Source organism: Sinohyriopsis cumingii, unplaced genomic scaffold, assembly GCF_028554795.1.
Source record: "Sinohyriopsis cumingii isolate HCF-2022 unplaced genomic scaffold, ASM2855479v2 utg001182l, whole genome shotgun sequence".
NCBI classification, from domain to species: Eukaryota; Metazoa; Mollusca; class Bivalvia; order Unionida; family Unionidae; genus Sinohyriopsis; species Sinohyriopsis cumingii.
In genome coordinates, this window is record NW_028315970.1 from 115546 (window position 1) to 141268 (window position 25723).

At 33.9% G+C, this 25723-nt stretch overlaps 1 protein-coding gene across 7 annotated transcripts in view; it reads left to right on the plus strand.

The window, feature by feature from the left end:
- The first annotated feature begins 6676 nt into the window (after nt 1–6676).
- LOC149772734 (uncharacterized) overlaps nt 6677–25723 on the plus strand; it is an 88170-nt gene continuing 69123 nt past the window's right edge. Inside the window, exons 1-5 of one of the 7 annotated variants that reach the window (XM_089947427.1) lie at nt 6680–6844; nt 12459–12552; nt 15443–15517; nt 20050–20103; nt 22197–22370. In XM_089947427.1, the coding sequence (XP_089803553.1) occupies nt 12506–12552; nt 15443–15517; nt 20050–20103; nt 22197–22370 (350 nt within the window). In that variant the 5' untranslated portion in view covers nt 6680–6844; nt 12459–12505. Of the gene's footprint in view, nt 6845–12458; nt 12553–15442; nt 15518–20049; nt 20104–22196; nt 22371–25723 lie in introns of all 7 variants that reach the window. The other 6 variants (XM_089947425.1, XM_089947430.1, XM_089947424.1 and 3 more) reach the window with 6 other exon arrangements.

Sequence of the window (25723 nt, forward strand, 5' to 3'; positions counted from 1 at the left end):
GTGACGTGAGACGCTATACAGATTCCACTGTCCCATTGTCAGTCAACAGACTCACTATTTCCCATGTTCAATTTCCTTTGTCCATAAACAGTCCCAATCCTTTGTCCCTCTATATTCCTATGTTTAATTTCCCATGTTCAATTCCCCTTGTCCTTAAACAGTCCCAATCCATTGTCCCTCTATAATACCAACCCCATGTTATAATTTCCCATGTTAAATTCCCATGTCCGTGAATCGTCGCAGGGGGTTCTGTAATGAATTTTCCCATTGTCCGTGAATCGCCCTATTCACTACTATTGGCACATAGTTTAGGGTCTTTCAGATGTATATATCGTTTCACATATAATATAGAGTCTATCGATGAGCCTTGTAAAAGGTGTATCCCTTGTTCTGAGCGTGTCATTAAGTCGTTTTTATTTTATGTATGTAGTAGCGAAGCAGAAATAAATTAACATGCACAAACCATCAAACAAGGAACATATATGGTGCAGCAAAATAATGTACACGCACACACACACATACAACATACATATATATATATATATATATATATATATATATATATATATATATATATATATATATATATATATATATATATATATAAATCAAGAGCTTCATTAATTTCCTTGCAATACCCTTATGTACTAGACAATATAGCAAGGTTTGATCTTAATTAAATTAACTGAATACGCTTGTGTTTTTTTCCTATTGGTTGTTTTCTTGTTGTTATTTTTCTTTCTTTCTCGTCAGATGTTTTTTAAACTAAAGGCATATCAAACATTTATATTTACAACATGTTCTTTGAGGTTGGAATAAAAATGTATTCGCCCTGCTGTTAATAAATGACTAAAAAAGGACACCCTCAGATTATCTATCACGCATAATAAACATGGCTACATAAAATCCAGCTTTTGTAATTGTATCTTACAATATGGTGCAAAGGCGTGGAAATTGATTTTTTGCATCATAGTTATTCCGGTAACCTTAATCATGTTTTATCTAATTAAATATCACGAAGACAAGTCCAGTTCGTGTAAAATCCGACTTCAAACCTCAAGCTCATACTTTGCGAACCAGACGTTTATTTCCGAGAGAAGAATAACCGTTAACGAACGATCAAGTGAAAATATAAGTACCTCCTTGCCCATTCTTAAACATAGCGGTCAAAGCATGTACTGGAAAATTTTGAATGTTTCATGAGTTGATGTATGTATGTATGTATGTATGTATGTATGTATGTAAGTGGGTAAGTAGGTGGGTAGGTAGGTTAATGCGGAAACGGCCACATATATGTCACACCTATTTGAGATATGTACAATATATTTCCGAATCAACTCCTGTTTGACAACTTGTAAATCCAAACAGAATAACACAACCAAAAATAACGTTGACACTTCCAAATTTCGTGGTTACCATAATGCACAGAGCATCCAATCCGATGCGACTTCCGCTCGTTCGCTCATTCAAAACTTTAGGTCCACTTGGTCATGTGACTCGGCTGTAGCTGCGTGAATGTGACTATCACGTGATGCAAGCAGACTCTGAACAAGAGAGATAAGAAATACCCTCTGTATATCATCCTAGCTCAGTTAAGTTAACGCGTGATTAGAACAAAAAAGGAATGCCAAAATAGTAAACAATGCCGTAAAATATATGTTCGCTTTGTGGTGTTTCAATGCCAAAAAATAATGTAATAATAATAATAATGGATATGATGTTAATGTTTCAATAATAATAATAATGATAATAATAATGATAATAATAATAATAATAATAATAATAAAATAATTTTATATACGAATCCTGCTACATAAGATTTTAGATCAATATCACAAATCTTGTTCCACACAGCTTTTAGGGTCACCCTTAAATGCCCTTGTTTGAATAATGTGTAGTATCTAAATGTATCTCACTTATATCAGTAGAAAGCAATAATTATTACTTGTATCTATATTATTTCTTATAAATACGACGTTCTTTTGTTACGACTATGACATCTTTTTGTACCGCATGATGGATATGCATAATGTGCAACTGACCTAAATTACATCTAAATATTATTATTATTATTATTATTATTATTATTATTATTATTATTATAACCAAGACAACTATCCCAATCAGTTATCGTATTTTTTAATTATCATTATTATCACATACAAATAACTCCTAGATCAATAAAGAGCAATATCATTTTATCAACATTTCTTAAATTCACGTTTCTCTTGATGATATGGATACTATTATATATCAAGCTTTTCCCGAAGCCGGTCGGTAAAAAAGGAATAACATGCTTTCCCTCAACTAATTTTAACACTGTTTCTTGTTGTTATGCCTTTAATCTCACATCATAGCTCAAATCGGCGAGAACACCCTCAAATAATTCGTCCATCATACTTTGGCGCTTTCCAGCATAACGGCCGAGTCACATCATCAAGTGTACGTAAAGTTGCTAATTAGCGTACTAGCGGAAGTCGCATCGGATTGGTTGCTCTGTGCAGTTTGATGACCACACAACTTGCAAATGTCAACGGTATTTAGGGTTGTGTAATTCTGCTTGTATTTGATTCGGAAATATGCTGTACATATCGCATAAGGAACCCTTCAGCCAACAGGAGCTCAACAGCCGCGAAAAATACCGTAAAATATACACCGATGTGTGCATTCAAAAATGTCTGCCGATAATTGCAGCTTTTAATGAATAGGTGAAATCAGCCCCTCATCCCAACATCAATATCATCACGGGTGAAGGGCTGATTTATGGACCTAATTTTGAAATTTGAGATATATAGAAAAGTACTGTGTCCTATTGTTATCCTGTGTGGAGGTTTACTGCTTTGATAACATATGGAAATATGTGTGTAATGGGAAGTTTATCACAATAGCTTGTGAGCGAGCGAATAAACGAGGAAATCCATGAATGTATCAATTTATCGAGAGCGGCGTGAGATAGATAGATAGATAGATAGATAGATAGATAGTGCAAGGGAAATAACTTTTTCAGTATGATATATAAAGAGTTTTTCGAGTGGTTTTCCCACCATTGCTAGCCAAGGTTCCGACATGTTAACTTATCTTCAACCTGGCTGGTCTGTCAGATATTGCAGTACCTTTTCCTAGCGACATATATTAGATTTCATGAGATGTATCCTATAGTTTGTAATGACAATTTACCAATAGTGTGTAACAGGGGCACATGGTACATCGGCCGAAAATGGTCGAGGCTGTTGACTTCAAAGAGATACTTTGTAAGTTTAGCATTATAAGTATGACAACGTTCAAGTAAGTGTAAACCTGCTTATTTATGAGGCCATTCCACGTGTGTGCTTCCTTTGTCTCGATCATGTAGGAACCTTTTTAAAATTTAGACAAATTAAGTTTGGATGGATACGGCAGCTTGCAGCTGAATCCAATGAAATTCACAGACCCGAAGCATCGACATATATGATTTATCCGCCAAGGTTTAGATCGGTCAACATATCGGAACCTTGGCTAGTGACAATGTGGGTTTCCCAACGCAAGAATCAAGCACTAGCCGTAAATGTGCAGACATGAACATTTACAGCTATACATCGTTCGACATAATCGCGAATGATGTCAGCGTCTGTATCTCGGTGAATTTTCACGCCAACAGCTTTACATTTACGTAAAATTTCTTAATTCGTTTGGCGCCATTTATATCAACAAGCAGTATAACTCTTCCATTTATTACATCCTGAATGAGGATGATATGGTTGCTTGAGATTAATGGGTGTTGTCATAACTTGCGGAAGTATCGATAGCTTATTAAGAAGTGATCAGCTTTCCTATTCGGCATAATGTATCTCTCTCCCTTTGATTTCTTTGTAGTATCAACAACTTACTCTTCCAGAGCTCAGAACAAACATAGCAGATCAGATGTACACAGACCAGTCTATTTCAGCATGTATCAAATGAATGTTGCATATCAATAAATTATGTTTAAGTCATTCGTACACTAAGCGAATTTTATAAATTTAGCTACATTTCTAGAAGCTGATGTGACAATTAAACGAGACACGGGCGGTGATACAATTCACCATACTTTGCAGAACAAACTCTAATATATTCTCGTTTGGTCTGGGAAAAACTTCAACTTTGATTGGGAATATTTAAAAAATGGATGTTTTGGCGATTCTTTCACAGCTATCAAATATTTATATAATCAAAATATGTCATACCTTAGCATGGTTTACAAATATATGTGTTGATTTAAAGAGGCAAGTTGACAACGTTTGTTTATCTTTTATGCAAAAGAATATATATGTAACACCTACACACAGAAACACAGCGCTTGAACTATAAGGTTTAGTCTCTCTTACCATATATGTATTTTAATAAGACTACACGGACATACATGCAGCAGGTAATCTCGTGGTTTAAAATATAGGAGTGTATCTCTGTTATCAAAGGTTAGGTATGGCTTTATCATGAGGTCATTGATTATCCACTATATATGAGGTCATTGATTAACCACTATATAGATAGATAGATAGATAGATAGATAGATAGATAGATAGATAGATAGATAGATAGATAGATAGATAGATAGATAAATAGATAGATAGATAGATAGACAGATAGATAGATAGACAGATAGATAGATATGTTGGATCAAACTCCATATATACATGTATAGTCCATCAGATAGATCAACTCATGTCACAAAACGTTAATATCATATGTTATACACTAATATCTCCTTTGTATTTATGAAGATATGATTAGCCTATGACCATCTATACCGGAGATGGATATCATAATTTGTCTTATCGCTTTAATCATATCTTTCATTTTTTTGTATGTGTTTTTGTTCTTATTTGTTCTGTTTTTCAATATTTTTGATGAACAGTGTCCTGTCTATATATGCACTATTATTTATATTAGCACATGCTATATTATATGTGTAAGAAATTTATGTATGTACAAATGTTAGATAAGGAGATAATACTATTACATATTGTCACTATTTTTCAAAATTTTGGTTCTAGGGCCATGGAAAGACATTTGATTTCACGCCATGTGTATCAATTTCGGTCATTTGCTTGTAAATAGGACACCGGTCTACATTGTAACACACCCTTTGGTCGTATTTTAGTTTTTGTTTTGGGTGTTTGTTTTGTGTTTGTTTGATTTTTGTCATGATTGTTTTCGGCACTACGAATTATATAGTTGTCCCTGTTTTCCTATTCTTTTCTGTGGTACCCACCTTGTCTGTATCCACGTAATGTATAAGCTACTTCAAGTTTAAGTCGAAGTCAATCAGTACTGAAACATTGGTTTGTCGAGGGTTATGTGATGACAAAAAAAGATTATTCAATTTCCTAAAGAATAGAACATATATTCTCCATCGTATACAACTCACTGTAACATGGGAAACGTTAATGCTGATTACCTGGGTATGTGAATGTATCCATATTTTAATAATTTCCAACCTACTTTCCATGGAATGACGATTCTGTTCCAAACCTCATTTATCAGGGTGGCATGTAGTCTTCAGTACAATAAGAAAGAGTCATCATAACAACTATGTTTGTGCTATTTAATGCATATTCATACGGCCATGTTGATGGTAAATTTAGGTCTCAAGCGAAAAATGGTTGGGAACGACTGTAATAACAGAATATACTAGATACTTTCAAGGGCTATCTGGTCCTACTTTTTACTTAGCGTAATGCATTACTGAATGGACAGAACGTTTATCGAACTGATCATTACAGTTGTTTGAGTAATGTAGGGGCAAAACGGATAGTTTACCGTGTGGCAATCGTTTCCAACAGCCGATAGCACAAAGCTGGTTACACAAAGTTAGTGTTGAAGATCATATTTAAAAAAGTATCGATATTGTTATGCGGCTCCTTTTAATTAAACCAAAATAGAACACAAAATAAAAAACAAACAACAACATCGACAACAAAAATAAATATATACATACAAAACAAATGTACAGTCGTATGCCGATGAAGTCTAACATGCGCACTTAATTTGATTTCAGACAATGGTTCAAAGCCAAATATTTGTTTCCTAAGGATTCGTGTATTGTTTTACCTGATCAGTAATGTCGCCAGCGACTGTGATGGTAATGTATCGACATCAACATTAATATATCTACTTATGAAGTATTTAGTCTATAATAGTAGATTATGTTATCAAGAGCGGATCAAGCACAAACGTGTTGGCGGGATAGGCGGATGTGCTCACCCCACAAACCGCCCCATTATAAAAGCTCGAAACATCCGGAACGTATTCTACAATACTTATGTTTTTACATTTAGATGGCTAGAATTATGCCCATGAAATGCTTAAAATGCAGACATTTTTGGTGGCTTCGTTACCTTGGGTCTGCGAATCCGTCCCAACCCTTTTGAAACATCCGATATTAAATGGCATGTCTGGATCCGTCCATGGATATCAATATATACATAAAGTTTGAAGATGTATGCATTTTTATATGCAGCAGTCAGCAATGTCTCTGTGTAAATAGTGTTGTATTGTTGATGAGTGGCAATGTATATTATTAATTCAGGACTTTAATACATGTATACAATGTACATGTGTCATCAATTAAGTCACCGTATCAAGCAGGCATGGCTGGCAAAGCAAAATAGGTCGTACTTTTTGATCTTTTGTGATAAAAATCTAGGTCAGACTGGATCGATGTTATAACCACAGGCTTACAATAGCCAACGAGGAAGTAAACTGAATCGGCAGTTTGAACTGGATATATAAATATAATTCTTAGTAGGCCTAGGTAGTCTGTTTCAGAAAGAGACACAACGTAGCCACTGCCAGTGTTCGGACACAGAGAATCATAACGCTAAAGGTAAAGTTAGGATGACGTATTCGTGATAAGTCTTAAACACAATATTGTACATGTATTATCTATAATAATGATCCAGTAGGAAGTTGATAAATAATGAAGCATAGAACGCCATATAATTAGGTGGGGTGAGGTGGTTTATATAAACAAAGCCAACATAACCAGGAAGTAGATAAGTTAACCAAACTCCATCACTTCGATATCTAATGAAATATACTCAAATGTGGCAATTATAATTAAGTGATTTAGTAACTTCAGATTCATATAAGCATACTAAAAGATAGTATATATATATATATATATATATATATATATATATATATATATATATATATATATATATATATAAGCATGAATGTATTCATGCGCTTTGCTCAGGTCGGACAAAAACACTATCTTATTCTTTCATGGAAATCATCCGGCTGCCGGAAATTTATTTAATTGGGCACTTGCGAGTCGCATGTAAAAAAGACGAAAACACAATATGCAGCAGAAAAACACTATTATTTATTTATTCTGTCTCCACATTTGTTAAATATGATATTGTATATAAAATTGAATTCTACAATATTATAGTTGATACAACAATATTTTAGCACAGATCTTTTTTCTAAGTAGTCGTGTGACTGATTTGAGGATATGTACAAATTATTATCATGTGACACGCCTTTTCTGGCCGTTGCGTCATAACAGACCAGCTGCGAACATCATGTTACGCTGCAGCATACGTATTGGCTAATTCTTGAGCTTAACATCACCCTGTATATACTTAACAACGTCAGTTAGGCGGATTATTCAGCGAATCACTCCACGCAATGCCCAGTAGAGGGTAGCATGATACAGTCATAATAAGTATATACCCCACGAGGGCAACATGATAATGGCAATTAGTATATACTCAGTAGAGGGAGCATGATGAAATGATAATTGATACATACCCCATAGAGGGCTATAAGATAATATCAAGTATTATATACCCAGTTAATATCATCATATCCACACAATATTCAAAAGCACAGTCACTTCGGTCTATACTGAGGACGTTACCTTCTACTGCTTCATAAATATTTTCTTTAGCTAATGTTAATATTATGAACCATTTTAATCCATAAAGTGTGAAACGGAAGGACATTGTGTATTCGCTCGTATGTGTGTGTGAGTGTATGTGTGTCTGTGTCTGTGTGTGTGTGTGTGTGTGTGTGTGTGTGCGTGCGTGTGTGTGTGTGTGAGAGAGAGAGAGAGACATATATACGAGATGGAGATGTGTAAGAAAGATATTAATAGGTGTTATGGGCGGATATATTCGTAACAACTGATTGGGATAAAATAATGACATGTTTTGTTTAGTTGCCACGCCCATGTCCAACAAAAATGATCTATATCAGTATGAAACTCATCCGTATGGCAAGAAAGTATATTAATAGTTATACCCAAACAACAAAACTAAGACGGAAGTCATCAAAACCATTTAATTCTTGATTTTGTTTTGGACCACCTCTCCCACTCTACCGCACATAAAACTATAAACTTTCGTTGCCATCTACACAAATTTATGAACATTTCTGACACCTATGATAGCCCGCCCCAACTCAATCGGTGTAGATTGAATTCATGGTACAAGGTACAGTTCATACAACCCAATGAAACTGTGACATTGGTTCACCCCTTCTTCCCTTTTGGTTATATCCAGCATACAATATTCTAACTGTCCCGTAATGATTCTAGGAAAAAACACTATAATAAATATAACCATAACCCCACAACTGGTGACGCCAAAGGTGACCGAGTAGTCTCAAGTGTTGGCATTTACTTATCACTACCATCTCAACTATGTTCCTCTGGGTTCGACTCTCGGGCTCAGAAAATGTGCGCATGTGAGAAAGCTTGCCAGTAGCTTCCCTTGTGTTGGTGGTTCTTTCTTGGATTTTCCTGCCTTCTTCTTCACCAGTTATAATGGGCGCCATACATAGCATATCATTTGCTAGAAAATGGCTTTAAAACAACAACAGCAACAAAAACAGCCTTTGTTGTAAATGACGTTCATGTTATCAATGAACTGAGTGAAAACTGAACTTATTTCTATGGAAAATGGGCGAAGTAACGAATGTACCTTAGCAAACACAATATAGTGTGAAAATGATTCCATAAACATTCTCGCCCGATACGACAGGGGTCAGTCTCTTCAGTTGGAACTTTGTCTACTGTTTCAGTCTTCCATCTGCCCGCAACGATAGTGTCAGTCTGTTCTAGAGAACATGCTGCTGACCTATTGACTGCTATCGCGTGATTTGCATGATAGTATCAAACGTTTACCAGTAGCAACAGTTTCTAGAGAGTCAGGAAAATCCAGAACAACACGCAAACACTTAACCAAGGATTTACAGCTATTGTACGTGCATGTAGTTGCCGTGAAATTGATCCTGAATCACTGCGCAAGACCTAGGAAGAAATAATGTTTGACATTTAATGAGGTTAAATATACTTATAAGCTTTTATGGTTTAAACGCTGACTCTGAAGCAGACCCATTCAGTAGTATACTATCTTACCTCTAATACGTTGATGTATGATATGAAGCAACAGTTGTTGGTCAACTGATGCACGAGTGTTGCAAGTGCAGGGTCAGGTCATTGATTCACTTGGTTTTCAGTAACGTAGGATGAATTTAAAACTACTGTACAAATTTGTGTTGAAAAACAAATGTGGACCATGGCAATCATAATCATAGTTGGACCTTAAGGGAACATTAACCTCTGACAAATCATAGATCAAGAATTAGGAGACAAATTTTTGATGCGACAAATGAAAAATTTAAAAGGGAACACAATTATTTAGCAGCCAATATAATTCACTAATATTCAGAATTTGAATACAAACAACGATTCTGTTATTTGTTTACAAAACCTACAAATATGATGAACTTCATATGCAATATAGGTGCATCAAAGGGATTATGTAAAACCTGTATATAGGCAAATTACGCCATATTTTCAGCATCAGTAGAAAAATCATATTATGATTTTATAATCTTGAGGACCATGAGTGCCGATTATTAATAAATACATATCCCCTAAACCAGTTCAATTTTGTTTGCAATCTATGTGTTTTAATATGTAAAAGTACCATCAGAGATAAATGTATTTACTAATATTTCTATCACCAAACATTATACCTTAGACCTAAGATATGTCAAGATCATTTAACCACATATAGAGTTATCCATGCACTTTGAGGCAGGAAATAAAGCTTCATGTATGTTTGAAGATAGCAAAATGATGTTTACTTAAAAACAACACTTGCCAATCATGACTCTTTGAGTATAATGTTCATACAACTACGAGGGGCATAGTCCTGATCTGACAACGTGTGATAGAGCCGTCAACTGTTAAACCTAAAACCTGCATTGAATTTAGGACAGCTATCATATATTTAAGACAATACAGCATTCTAGATGCACGTATTATACTTACACATGATCAAAGACCGCAAATTAAATTTGGTCATAATATATTAGTGAACACAACTTAAAGAGTTGTAACGAACATTTTCAGTCAAATGCTACATGACCTAGTTCATCAACAGATTTCTGTATCATTCTGAGCATATGTACCAATGCTTAGGGAGTTTTAAAATATCTCTATTTCCTCACACATATACCATGCCCTGTTCCACATCAGTCATACCCATAGATTCGTGCCCCAAAATAACACTCTCGAGTTCATAATGAGAGCATGCTATTTAAATTTCTAATACATTTTACAGGATAAAAACTGATTAACTCGATTCAATATAGTAAAACTCGCAATGGCAGTGTTTACTACAGTACAGAATTGAGACATTTTTACGAAATTGAAGACATTTTGATTTGCAACGATATGATTAGCTAGCCATTCTGACACTGAGAGTATATGAGTTATATGTTTCTTACGCCCAAAATAATAGTTCCAGATACATAGATATTTGCAAAATTATAAAATGCCCGAAGAAACAAACAGAAAACTTTTTTATTTATGGAAAGAATTTCTCTAGCAGTTTATTATCGGCTATCTGCCTTATATAGCTGCTTGTTAAAAGCAAATGCTTAGAAAAGGTTATATCCGAAATTTGAGCAAACAATGAAGAAAACATGTTGCATACGTAGAAGAAAGCTTAGAGTAAAGACTTATCTTCTGAAATTATTTTGTGTCTGGCACCCGCAATTTAATGTCCCATGAGTTGGGGGCAGTTTGGAAGCCTAGGATTTTGTTTGGTACGATTGTAAAACAGTAACAACTGATCCTGAGAGGAAGAAAATATCTTGCTTAGTTTGATAAAGTCATCGCCCACCCCCACCCCACCTTACCGATGGATAATAAATGGCCAATCTCGTATGATTGTTTCAAATGTATGATAGCATATGGGTTGAAAAGCAAATTAATGCATATTGCTATAAAATAAAACTGATTGCTAGCTCAAATATGAATTTCCGAGGTACAATCGTGCCTTTCACCATTTGCCTTTCTCTCTGTTCCTTATATGGATGATAGGCACAACATAATTTGTAGATGAAAATGTTACCTAATGGATTGTTAACAATTAACTAATGCCTGTCTAACCATTGCAGTTAGCGGCGTGCATATATTCTGTCGTATGGGCTAGCAACTTAATATTGAAAACTGCCAATGAATTGCGAAGTTCAGGAATTGAATTTTCCGCGACTGACCTTAATGATGTTTTTGCAACCTTTCTTATAAAAGCAGGTGAATTCCAATTTATGGTTTTGTTAGCAAGAAATACTTTATACGTTAATATATATATATATATATATATATATATATATATATATATATATGTTGTGTCTGTTTAATTCATTAGACAGAGTTGCTGATGATATATGATGAGGGGTTTGTAGCATCATATGTAACATGGTAGTTACATGTATTAATTAACTATCTGTTTATTCAGTTTGATTAACGTGTGCCTATTAACAATAAATTTATTGGAGAATATACCCTTTGTTTAAGGCTACATTTCATATAAATGTTTGAGATCAGCTTCACTACAATGGACGGTTGCAAGGAATATATGTAAACTGCAGTGATACCTTTTGACCAGGTTCGGTTAACGTCTGTGAAGTCTTACCATTGAATATACAAGCTCATTTGATAATGTTAACCATTGAGTTAATGTCACGAAAACGTTGTGATTACCCTTACCCTCAACGGAAAGCATACTGGCGCACAGGTAACGTATGAAGATGCATACAGGAGCTGTCTTCTGGCTCCGTTATCGTTTCTTCTTTTTTTAAGTTACGTAAAATAGGCCGAACGAAACCACATAGCCACGTTGACCGGCAATTTGCACCGCCGCTAATGACAAGAAAGCAATACACTAAGCTAAAATGATCCTTGTATATTGGCCATGCTAACCAAGCTGCACAAATAATAAGCAATCTGAAAACCTTTAAAGTAATATACTGAATTCATAACGAACTCCATTGTTATATGACACACTATGAGTAGGGCAAACTATTAGAAGACATACGTTATGATGATTGTTTCTTTCGATGCACAATATGTTTTCTGTTAACACATTGAAAGTGACCTATAACATGTCTAACTGGAATGTATACTCTTTCAGATTGAATAGTTACGATTTAGTACGTTTTGGTTCAGTCAAGCGAATGAATGAGTGACGACGTACAATATACACAATTTGATAACAACCTTGATGTGTAAGTTTATTTGCACATACATTTGCATCTTTTTTATAACTGTCCTCAGTATAAGTTATATGCTCCCTGCCAATTAAAACGCTAATATGAAATAGGTAAAAGCGAAGAAGGTGTGTAGCTACAGGAATATAAACTGATAATTGTTCCCAGGTACCAGAAAGCAATCGGTTTGTTACTGGAGTCCATGTCTTAATTGCCTCCTGATTAACAGGCTTTCACCACGGGGCGAAAAGAAAAAATATACGATTAATTGTTGCTCGTTGCGTGGATAAATTGAAAAAGAATTGCACGCAGTGTTAATGAAATTCGCATACGAAATCTGTATGATAAGGAATATATCATTTGTTATATATTTTGACGCATCACAAAAGTTCAAAGCTTGTCCTTGACAGGCATGGTTGATAGTTTGCACTATAAATGTTTCACTGTTTAATCTGTTGAAAAATGTAGATTTCAAGGTGTATTATAGGTCCGAAAATGTCATCTTTATCTCAATACCAAAAACATGCTAAACAGATTTACAACTATCACAAATCATGCAGACTTCATTTAAAATCGTCTATCGACTTCAAGGGCTATTCTTTCTTTATTCAATTCAACTTCAATCTAACACCCACACCCACACACACAACAATCATACAGACACATGTATGATTCAAAGATACATCCAACCTTTTTGACATGCATACATGCATGCACACAGTATATATAAATACAGATGTAAATAAGCACACATACTCTATGTAGTTTATATTTTTATCTTGTTTTAGACTCATTTTTGTGATAATCTTCGATTTCGAGTTAGTGCATGTTTAATTTGTATCTTTGTCAGTTTTTTATTTTTGGTATTTTTATATATGCTATTGATAATGTAACATTGTATATTATACTTCCTCTTGTCTAAGATCAAGTTCATGTTTTACTTGACCTGAAAAATTGAACTTTTCAAAACAATGTGTAAACAACTAACACATAGCTGACATATAGTCTCTGTGTATAATAATTTGCTATGATTTTCAGGGTTTTAATTCGCAATACCGTTATATCATTTTTCATATTTACAAAGCATTGTGCTTCTCACTCTTTACTATTACTTACGTTAAGACCACATATATTTCTATTTTAACTCATAACAAGTTCAGATAACGGAAATTATTAATGTGTTTGACATGGATGAATGTGTGTTTAAATCGATCGAATAATAATGCGCTTTCAGAATGATCATAGGTTGTTTTAAACAAGTGGACACAGTGGCTAAATTCGTTTGATATGATCTCACATTTATCTCAATTACAAAAATTAACTTGTTTTAACAAGATGAACCTATATTGAAGATGTTATTATTCATGTTAAAATAGTACCCATTTTATTTCAAAGTGATTTATGTTTTATGTTACAACATACTTTCAATAGAGAAGTCAGCTAGGTCCATGATAAACTTTTCACACTGTTAAAAACACATATAGTATATATTTGGTGTACTTAACAACTTGTAATGTTGGAAAATATTCCTATTAATTTACTTCCCAAAATATCTGAAGGCATTTCATTTCAGAACATATGACAATAAACTCCATATCGGTCTATCTCGATTCGTATTTTAGTGGTGTGGTCCGTATTAACATTTTGTGTGTTCTGCAAGCAAAAGCAAAACAAAACCATTCAACCCAAAGAGATAAACGGAATGAACTCAGTATAGTGAAATGCTTGTGTGAAGATGACTGAATATCATATTCAGAGGAAATAAATCCGATTACTTAATTTTTCATTTGCTGTATGTGAATGTGTTCTACACATTGCATATTTTTTTAAATTTTAATTCCTGAGACAATATTACAAATCTGATATGAGTTAAGTCAATTTATGTAAACAACCTGTAATGTTATGGCGGTATATACTGTATATAGACTGGCCAGTAGATGCAAATGGAGTTAAGTTTGATTTCTCTCAAATTTTTGTGAGACCTTTATCATGACCTGGGATTTAGACGATTCATTTGTAACCCGTTATATTTGATTCCTTACATCAACATGTCGTAATGGTAGTTACATGAAGGCTCGACGAAGGGATGAAATTATCAAATTTTAGTATAAGCCTTGTCCATACTTTGTGTTAACTGCATTGCAATATTAAAAAGCCAAATTGAAAATTAAAACAACGAGCTAATGGAAGAACCGCATTGACTATGCTCGTTATACACTGCATACATTAGAGTAATTCACAAGTGAAACACATACAACAATCCATAATGCTACAGCAGTTATCCTCAGATGCATGTTCTTATTCTTGAAAACTTCGTATGAATGTACTGCATAGATTATATAAAATGCTATTTGATATTCGTTTAAAGATAGTGCAAATGCAAAATTAGTCTTCAAGCTCTTTTTTGTTTTACTTTCTTCTCAAATTTTATTATCTGCTGAATAATAAACACAAAAGCCGTCAGCGAATGCCTTTCTCACTGTTCAACATGCGAATGATACGCGTGATAATAAAACTTGCTTCTCGAGCGGCGTGTTGCACCGTTCGAGCTACGTTAGTCATTTCATATATAATGTGCTCCGTTTTATCATAAAACATATACTCGTTGTTTAAATTCAGCCGAATAAAATTATGAGGAGGTCGTGTTGTGTTAGAGTTATCGTTATTTCCACACAATATATATAACGAATATAAAAAATATCAAAAGCAACACAATGTCCAATCTTCAGTATTAGCTGTAGCTAGGATCTGCTGTACATACTGATATAGACATAGTTTTGACATGCAATTAAAATACATCACTTGAATTGTTAAAATCTGCTTGAAATAAAACAATACCATGTTTAAACATAATCTGAAGTTATTATCGCATGCCCTCTATATTACAAGTGTTTACATTTTGTTACAGAGAAGATGAATCAAATGCTCTCAACCCTACTAACACACTGATGACTGAACACGAAGGATTTCATATGGAAGAGGGGTATAAACAATATATGTTGATTCGATAGTATTACAAATATGGTATTTTTGTTGACACATAAACGAGATAATTATTTGCAGTGTGCAAAGCAATTTAAGCTAAATGTGTGCGTCTCGTGTTGTTTTCATGGGGATACCTGCATCATTATAGCAGAATGTTCTGAAGGTATTTGTGTAAGAATATTTTATGATCGCTGACAGTGTCTTCCTCTTCGAAGCAGCGTTCTTTTTTGTTTTAATAGGACGTGATAATGTTAGTGTGGTATACAATGTCGGGATTTAGTCCGATTGTACATACACTCTGTTACTCTCGGGACTTGTACATTCCTTAATTAACTAAATCCGTATTGACATCTATGTGGTTAAAAATATTAAAAATATAATAGCAACAAGTAGCATTTCTCCGAAAGTTGAGAGTTGCAACCTAAATACATACTTCCTTAGAAAATAAAAACGGGTTGAAAGTTTATTTTTCATGGATAAAGTTCTGCTTTATATGAATTGTGGGGAAAACATTTAAATATTCGCAACAAGAACCAAACAAAGTTTGCATTCATATTAAAACAAGTTGTACTCATCAATAAATCATATAGACAATCAATATAAAAACTTGATTTGTTTACCAAAAAGAAGAAACAAAGCGAGCTGAGTATAACAATGCTGTAAATCATCAGGCGTTCCATACCATTCAGAGGATATTTAAATGTTGTAACTGATGGTACTTTGGGTAGCAGAAATCTCGCCAGAAAGTTTACAGCGACATTTTCATGAACGTTCAAGTATGTTATTTAATGCTTCTGATATAGATTTCATATTATTATTATTATTATTAGTAGTAGTAGTAGTAGTAGGAGTAGTAGTAGGAGTAGTAGTAACAGTAACAGTAGTAGTAATAGTAGTAGAAGTAATATTAGTAGAAGTAATAGTAGTAGTAGTAATAGTAGTAGTAATAATAGTACTAATAGTAGTAGTAATAGTAGTAGTAATATTAGTAATAATGGCAATAGTAATAGTAATTTTATTAGTAATAGTAGTAGTAATAGCAGTAGTAAAAATAATACTAATAATAGCAGTAGTAGTAATAGTGGTAGTAGTAGTAGTAGGCAGTAGTAGTAGTATCAACATGTGTTAAGGCTATTTCTATTGCGTTTGTGCTCATTTCATCACATCTCCAGTTTTTTGTATTTCTTCTCAGTGGCTTTACCTCACAATGACTTTTCGTGGTGATTTTGCCATCCCGATGGTTCCACATTGTAACATGATAACCGGATTTGGGTCGGATTTATAACGAAACACTAATAATGGTTGATACAAATACAACGTTTATTGATGAATGACTCAAATTAAAAAAGTACGATTAATACGTGCATGTATAAGATCCAAGTATTGCACAAATTAACAATATCTGCACGAACCGAATAATGTCACATGAATGTGAATACAAGTAAATGACCTCACATAGCACAAGGAAAAAGGTTAATAATTCGTAGTAATTTCACACGACCGAAAGAATTATGTCTTTTACTCAAATAGTAAACATTATGTGCTTTACTCGTATATTAAAAATGACGTATACACTCAAATAGTGAAAAATGATGGACTTTACTCAAATAGTAAAATGATATAAAAAATAGAGATATCATGCAATATATCTATACAGTCCCACAAAACACTGGATATAACGAACCATAAAATTAGCCCACGGCTAAAATAATACATGTATGGGGTTACACAAAACACTCCGTCACTAGAATTCGTAACTACCAGTCACACTTGTCAATCAAGGAGTCAGTTTTACAGGTAATTACCGACCACCAATCAATCAATTAGTCAATCAAGTAATCAGCGCCCACCAATCGGTCAGCAACGTCTGATCACCCGCTACTCTACCAGCAAAATACCGTTGAATCATTTATACGGTTGATATCCAACTAGCTATGTCGTCAGCTCCATCGTCACCTCTATGGTTGCTATGGTCAGCTTTATGATCAGCTCTACAGCTGTTATGGTCAGCTTTATGGTCAGCTCCACAGCGGCTACCCCGTCAGCTCTGATCAGCTGAAAGTAGATCTAACACCGTGTACTAATAATGACACGGGCATATATGATAATAATGAACGACGTTATATGCGGTAAGCTATACAACATTACAAAGCAATACACAGGTTCGGAGAGGAACCTACCTGTGTCCGATAAAAATGCTATGAAACTAAATGTTTCTTAATACAATGCGACTTTATTGGTAATATATATCTCCTGTTAAGTCACGAGCAAGAATAGAAAGTTTTTACATTATACAACGCAATCCAAAAATAAACGTGGCAGTGCAATAGTTATAACGTATAATATACATAAAAAAGAATTAATAACTCACATACCATAGGAGCTGGATATATGCAAGTCCTTAAATAGATTGCCCCCTGAGAAGATGTTTCCGTAGTTTAATGTTTTCCGTCAATGGTGAAGTATATATATATATATATATATATATATATATATATATATATATATATATATATATATATATATATATATATACAGATAATGTAGCCCAACATAATCTGTGCGCTTGATAAATATCTGTTTTTCCTATCGAAAGCACTTCGCTCGTGCGGCATAGGATGAACCGAGCTCAGTTTCGAAATACTGTACAATACACTTAAATCATCCTCGTGTATCATTGTACACACACACACACACACACACACACAGAACGAAACACGAGTACATGTATTTAATAAATAACTAAGGGATTCACACAATTTCGTGACGCACATGACCGACCTAAATTTGGCTTCAGGGTTATTTGAGTTTATTAAGCTTCTGTTTAAGTCTGTAGGAAATTGTACTAACGGTTCCATCGACGAACAATCTATGTGCCTGTCTTTACGTTCTTTTATTTGAGTTCTAGTCTTTGTTAATTAGTAGAATGGTCGGTCAGCTGCTGTTATTTTATTTGTTGTGTCTTTCCGCATGTATGCTATTATATGAGATTTATATCTTGCATAATTAACAAAAAATTTAATCCATCAAATAGCTTTTATGCTATTGAGTTTAAGCGCATATAATCGAAACACAAATTGTGGCTCGGACTGGATACGAATGTTTGTAAAAATATTTCAGTAATTTCAAAATGGCTTAAAAAAAATTTCATTGAATTTGTTTTGAAATTTTCTTTGCCGCTAGTAATATGTCAATTTCACATATTTAAGAAATCTTCAGTGAAAACAACAAGTTATCTAATTTGTTGTGGTTTTTTTCTTCAAATCATATGCAGGAAGTGTCAGAAATTTTGAAAATGATTGAGTGTAACGAAAAATAAGTAGATCAATATTTCCTTCTTTCTGAGAAATTTGCTGTTAAATTGAAATGGTTAGTAAAGCACTGGACTTTATTACTACAATGGGTACTTATTGAAAATGCACGTAAAGTGTACACTTCACTGTCGATACGACGAAGTACTGATTATGACGTGGTCAAGGCATTTATCTTCGATGGGGATGGGTTGGTTCTTGAGGCATATCAACAAGGGTTTATGAATTGTAGGATAGAAACTGGACAAGCCCATGTAGAATTCGCAATATAAAATGGACAAATATTTGATAGGTGGTACGACAACCTCAGACATCTATTTTAATTGAATGGATTAATAAATGCGTTCATAACGATGTCGAAACCTATATTGATGAGTAAAAGATTGAATCTGTGGAAATATTGCTGTTAAAGCCGTTGAATATTCATTGGCTCAAGCTTGCTTTGATAGTAAGATTTCTTCACAGCAGAGTTTGTGAAAAAGATACATCAGTCGCATTGGATTACTTCCGCATTTCAATCTGGCACAGCATTAAAACATCAAACCTCTGATAAGTCTCGCCAGAATTTATTATCCCCTCCTACCTGCATTTATTGCACGAGAAAAGTTCATGTCATTTCTAATTACTACAGGTTGAAAAATATGTGTATTCTATGAAACCCCTGATTTATATACTCTGCTTGCGTACCGATTTATGGCAAAAATAGTTCTTCAGAAAGATGCTGATTAAGAAACTATTCCTTTAGCTGACACAATTACTTGCCAGTCTTTTAATGAGGCCACATTGGCTCCTCGTATGTTGCAATATAAATCTATTGATACACATCCTTATAATCCATTATTCGGTTTGCTTCTTTGCATTTTAACCTTCTCCTCTTTCCGGTAAATACATCCAAATTAAGAATTAGCAGAGCTATACAAATTAAATAACAAAGTTGCCTCACCATAGGATCCCTTCATCCATCCATGCACTTACAGAATGATAATTAAATATATTGTGAACAAATATAGTATGTAATCGTTCAAGATACATTGTATTTAAATAATTTTTATATACAAATTATGTATTGTATTAAGTTTTGTTTACTTTCAAAGGAAACCATTTTCAGTGTCATTGCATGTGAAAAATAGTATGCTCTATTCAAGTGAAAGCGTTGTTTGATAACATTCTTATTTGATATAATTTACCATGTAATGCAGTTATAATTCTGTATTTGCAGCGAGCTTGAGTTTATGTTCGTGGACACAATAATCAATGGGCTCCCAGCTATACCGTAAGACATATTTTATGAACTTGGTAATAATGACATTATGTTAATCTAAATAGACGTAACCAACTGAATCTACCTTTATTTAAAAAAATGTGCAACCCGTACTTAATGGCTACATGCCGCAGTGAGAAAGTCAAAATAAATGCAATAAACATTCAAATATTTTGTTTTGTCCTCGATTAATAAATCTGTATTTGATAAATTAATTTATAAGATAAGCAAGTTAATTGGTAGATAAACTTCAAAACGATTAAGACTCGGCATGTCTTTATAACATATTCTCTTGAAGTAATCAGTGTGACAGGTTTGTTCGACGTGGTTCCAATGTTCACCTGGTGTCCACACACTGCTAAGAATTGTCCTTGGATATTAACATAGGATGCAAAACACATTTACCATCAAAAAGCCTGTTCTTAAGGTTTACTAAACAATACACCGGTGAGCAAACATTCAGCTACTGAATGAGACACATTATTTAACCTACTAATTATAGAGGGAGAAAGTGGGTTACAAAGCAGTCAACATCATATTCAGGGTAAACGACATTTCGTTATATTGATTTATATTATGTTACGAACATTCGAGTACCCTTTTATGCTTCGCTTGGCGCTCAGCATTAAGAGGTTAGTGTTAGGACTGGTCGGCCCGGTGTCAGGATAATGTGACTGGGTGGGACATCATGCTACATGCCTGCGGCATGATGCCCCAGTGCTAGACATCACTATAAACTGCCACATTGCAGACATCGCAGCGATATGACTGGAAAATTGTTAAAGCTACGTTAAAAATCCAAATCACATCACAACACACAGTACCCTTTTATACTGAGGAAAGAAAACATCCATTTAGTTTTCAAGATCAAAAGTTGAAGCTAGCTTGAGAAACAGTCTTTTGGGAATTGATATATCAGTTTAATTATTCGATTTTGTAACAAATTATCTGTTGATTATTAGTACAATTTGTTAAACGGGAGCCGAATAGATTTTACGAATTCTATAAACTGTTTAAATTCACGCATTGCTTCTGATAAATTGGAAAAGAAATACCTCGTGCCCAATATAATGTATTCTGTACTTTTCAAACTTTCAAATTTATAATATAACATAGTCTGCCTCTGTTTTAACATCTTAAGTTTTCCTTATGAATATTCAAAATAGGACACTTACAGTGTTGGTGGTGTTGTAGGGTTTACCGCCATTATTTACCGCAAGATATGCTATTCATGTCGGCCAATATAACTGCTGGAGGAAGAACCCAGGAAAACCCCGGGAAGAACCACCGACCCACGAAAAGCTACTGGCACGCTTTCTCGCATAGCCCCATTAGCCGAGCCTGAGACTCAAACCACATAAAGTGTAAGTTCACTCAACTCACACTGCGTGTTAACCCCGTGACATATGAAATTAATTGCATAATTACTTACCGTGTATTTGTTGATCGTCAATTAACATAATGTTTCGCAGTAATACAAGCCATAATTAATAAATGTCCTTTTTGTACATTGCTATCTTCCTTTTTCACATTTGGTGGGATTGGAGCAAAATGAAAACCTGTATCAGTAAATAATTAACGTCTATTTGTTGATTGTCTACCAAACAAACTTAGTTGTTTAAAACTATTACTGTAATAATTCTGTCAACTCTCTCAACCGACTCTTTCCCCATATTCCCTATCTCCAGAAAGAAAACATTGCACTAAATGTTTCCTAGCAATTGGTAATTTGAGGAAATATATTTGCAATATAATATTTACAACGTCAATCTTTGTTTAATAATCGTCCAAATTAATGTTCAAAATAATAGACATTAAAATCATTCTTAATTGAAATGGAAAGGTCAATCGTCTGTGTGTCTTTTTGTTTAATGTGACAATGAAAACATAGATCTTTATTAGCAGAAACCTTTTGCGCACAATTATTTAGAGTGCGATGGGAATCTTAAATATTATATAAATCAAAGTGCGATGGAAGTCTTGAATAGTTGATTTGTTCGCTGATCTACCATAACTATAATTGTTTTATTTTCAGAACATGGTGGTTATCATAGATAAAGGAAGTAAAGATATAACATGTATAACATTTGGTTCAAATCTTTCAGTGAGACGGAGTCTACGATTAAACAATTTTTTCCAACCTTATCCCGATTCCCCGGAGATGGAGAACTGCACAAGGTGGCTACAACTGGACGTCCAAAAGGAATCACAGACTTGTCGCAGTTGTTCAATCAACCTAACGAAACTTTTCTAGGTGAACAATGGAAACAGTGGGAACAGTAAGTCTTACATGTACTAGTTGTCAAAGAGCATTGGAATGTGAAATGACACCCTTAAATATGAATACATTCGTTCTTTCATTACTTTTACTTTCGTTTTACCCGTCTTTTCGCAGAACTACCAGACATGGATGAACGCTAACCTATGCAATCAGCAGTATATGATAGTCATAAGTAATTTTAAATCTTTGATAGTGTGGAACCAACCAGTCATTCTTTAATGATAATATAATGGAAAGATTCGTCTCTATCACGAATATAGAAGTCTGATATAAAATGAAACAATCCTGTGGAGACTAAACATAATTCACACGCCAGTGTGTGTGTGTGTGTGTGTTAGAGAGAGAGAGAGAGAGAGAGAGAGAGAGAGAGATCAGTGAGAAAAATCGACGTCATTTAGTGACATGTAATTTCAATTGCCCACGGTGAAGATAAACTTTTAATGCAAACATTAATTATAGATGCGTAGCACGGAACTCATAGAATATCGTCTAAAATAGTAATTTGTAACGAGTGCCATGTTTAAGACGACTTCCTTGATGATGTCAAGAAAAGAAAATATACCGCCGCACAGTACGTAATTGGTTAGATGCAGACGGTAATTCATTTAGATAAGTCAAAAATAGTGGCAAAGGAAAAACAAAGAAAAATATCTAAAATAATTGGAAGATCGCGTTGTGCCAATTAAAATCATTTGAAAAGTTTTCATAAAGCAAATCCAGGCAGTATATTAATTGGTAAAACAAGATTTTAGAGGCAGAACAAATACATGACAAAACTGAAATATCACGTTCATGCACTTTTAAAACGTCTTGTCGATCGAGGCTCTATAGGAATCGAGGAAAAAGCGGGAAATTAACAATCATGAGCAAATCGGTAATCGTGTATTTTTGGCGATTTGTTAATCACGAATTATGACAATCATTAAGAATATTTGCAGGGCTTGACACTCGATTTTAATTAGTCCATAAGCCGTTACGCATTCATATTTTGGACAGCACTGTCACTCATATTTATAAGAGAGAGGTTATTAAATGTATATGTGTGAAAATCGAATCCACATTGCAACAAAATTCGAGATACATATTTCTGGTATGCACTAGATGTAAGAATTACGGTAAAATTTAAGAAAGCGCAATCGCAAATAATATAAATGTATAATTTCAGGGACAAGGCACGGATAAACGTTGAACACATCACACGTCATGAAGATGTCTCTTATTAAAGCCATGTAACACTTGAAAATTTGTATCACATACAATCTCTTTATTACGTTATCAAACACCAGTACACAGTACGTTTGCAAGAAAAACACCCACTATCAAAATTGACGTATCTGGCTCTTGAGTAAATTTTACAATTTTGCCGAAAGCTGGAGTGTTAGATTCGTTTTCGCTCATACTCAGATCCAGATGAAATGTATATATATATATATATATATATATATATATATATATATATATATATATATATATATATATATATATATATGAATTAAATGGCACTGATTTCATATTTTATTTCAAATGCGACTCTGTATTGGATGATATGAATAAAAAAATTTACAGTATAATATGTTAATTAGAATGTATTTATTCCAGTGGTTATTGATATTATCCCTTACATACCTAATTAGAACTCAACATTATCTCCTAGTTTTTAAGCTCCCGTAAATTCAGTACAAAACGGATATACTTAACCCACTGATGGAAAAAAGAAAAATATATTTATTTATATTCATAAATCTGAAATTTTAAAAACGTTGCTTCCATGGACCAATGAACTGCCGACTAACGAGTATATTTATAATACTGCAATGTATCCCTTTTTTCAATATATAGTTCTTCTATGACTACTGCATTCAGTTGTTCCGTTTTATTTTTAGCAGGACACCGAATAAGTATAGGTTACTGCATTTGTAAGGGAAAATATGAACCAGTTTTGAGATGGAATACTTCACGACCTTGGGAGTGCAGTATATCCTTCAGACAAAATGAGTTCATATTTTCGCATACAAATGCAGTAAACTTTTTATTATATGCTCATTTTTTAAATTCTACCTAAGGTTTAATTATATCAACAAAATACACTACAAGAAACAACCTAAATGAATGAATGTCGTATTCCAAGCTAAATACACAAGCGCAGATTTGTCATTACACAGTGACATCATTATTAACTCCGCCCAGATAAATTTGAACTTAGTCGCAATGGACATAGCTTTCGAAAGAAAATGGCGTGTCTAGTTAGAATTGAAATTTGCAGTCATATTGTAATAAATGCGCATTGCAACAACTTTTCCATTTGATCTGTAATGAATATATTTTGGTATTTTATTTCGATTCGACGAAAGTTTGTGATTTTGGGTTGGATTTATCTGTGCAAATTATACATGAAATACATCGGATTGAAGTGGCGCGGAAGAAGCGTGTTTACGTCTGCAAATGTGTTTCTGTTTCTGTCATTGAATGTTTGAAACCATGATGTGGGAAAAATATGAAGTCTTTCAATTGCAATTATCAAAAGAAACTATGGAATTTAATGCTTATTTCATTTCGAGTGCAGTAAGGAGGATGCATTTGTACTTATCATCGAAATTACAGCAGAATTTCAAAATGTGTAATCCATATTGAAAACCTATGACATGGCTCATATAATTCGGATTTGTAGAATTAAGAAAATACATTTTGAGGAAATTCAGGATGTAAAATTGTAAGTATATTTTATTTTGCCATTCCTATCACCAGCTAAAGAAGAGAGTATATGACTTGTCACTTGTATGTTATTTGTAAGGACCTTATCTTCCGTCTGTTATATAATGTAGCTAGCCTAAATCCGTAACATTGTATCAACGCGGTATGTGCCAGATCAGCTGGGGTTATTTTGCAGTCCACGAAACATGTTTTAGTTCATTCAGAAACAAATTTAAACAACCGCAAACATAAAGAGCCTCTTACGCGAGTGTACATGATTTGTGTACAAATCAAAAGTGCTGGCGTCTGCGTCCATTGTTTGTTTACAATAGAAAGTAGTTTCTTTATGCACGTGAATGCTATATGTGTATTGTCGCGCGATTTCAGTATGGGGTAGTATTGAACGATTCTGACAATGTAAAGTTAAGGGGAAAAAATGAGTATATAATAATATGGTCTTCTGCACAGGGTACTGTGAAAATGTGTACTGCAATAATTCATCAAATGGGAAATGGATACTGTATTATTATTTGTATCTTCATTCCATTATAATTTAGACTCCGTTAGGAAAATATTACCGTTTGCAGTTTTTGTTGTTGTTGCTATTGTGGATAGATTTCCTTCATGCGCCTTTTTATATTTAACTTACCCTAAGCCAAA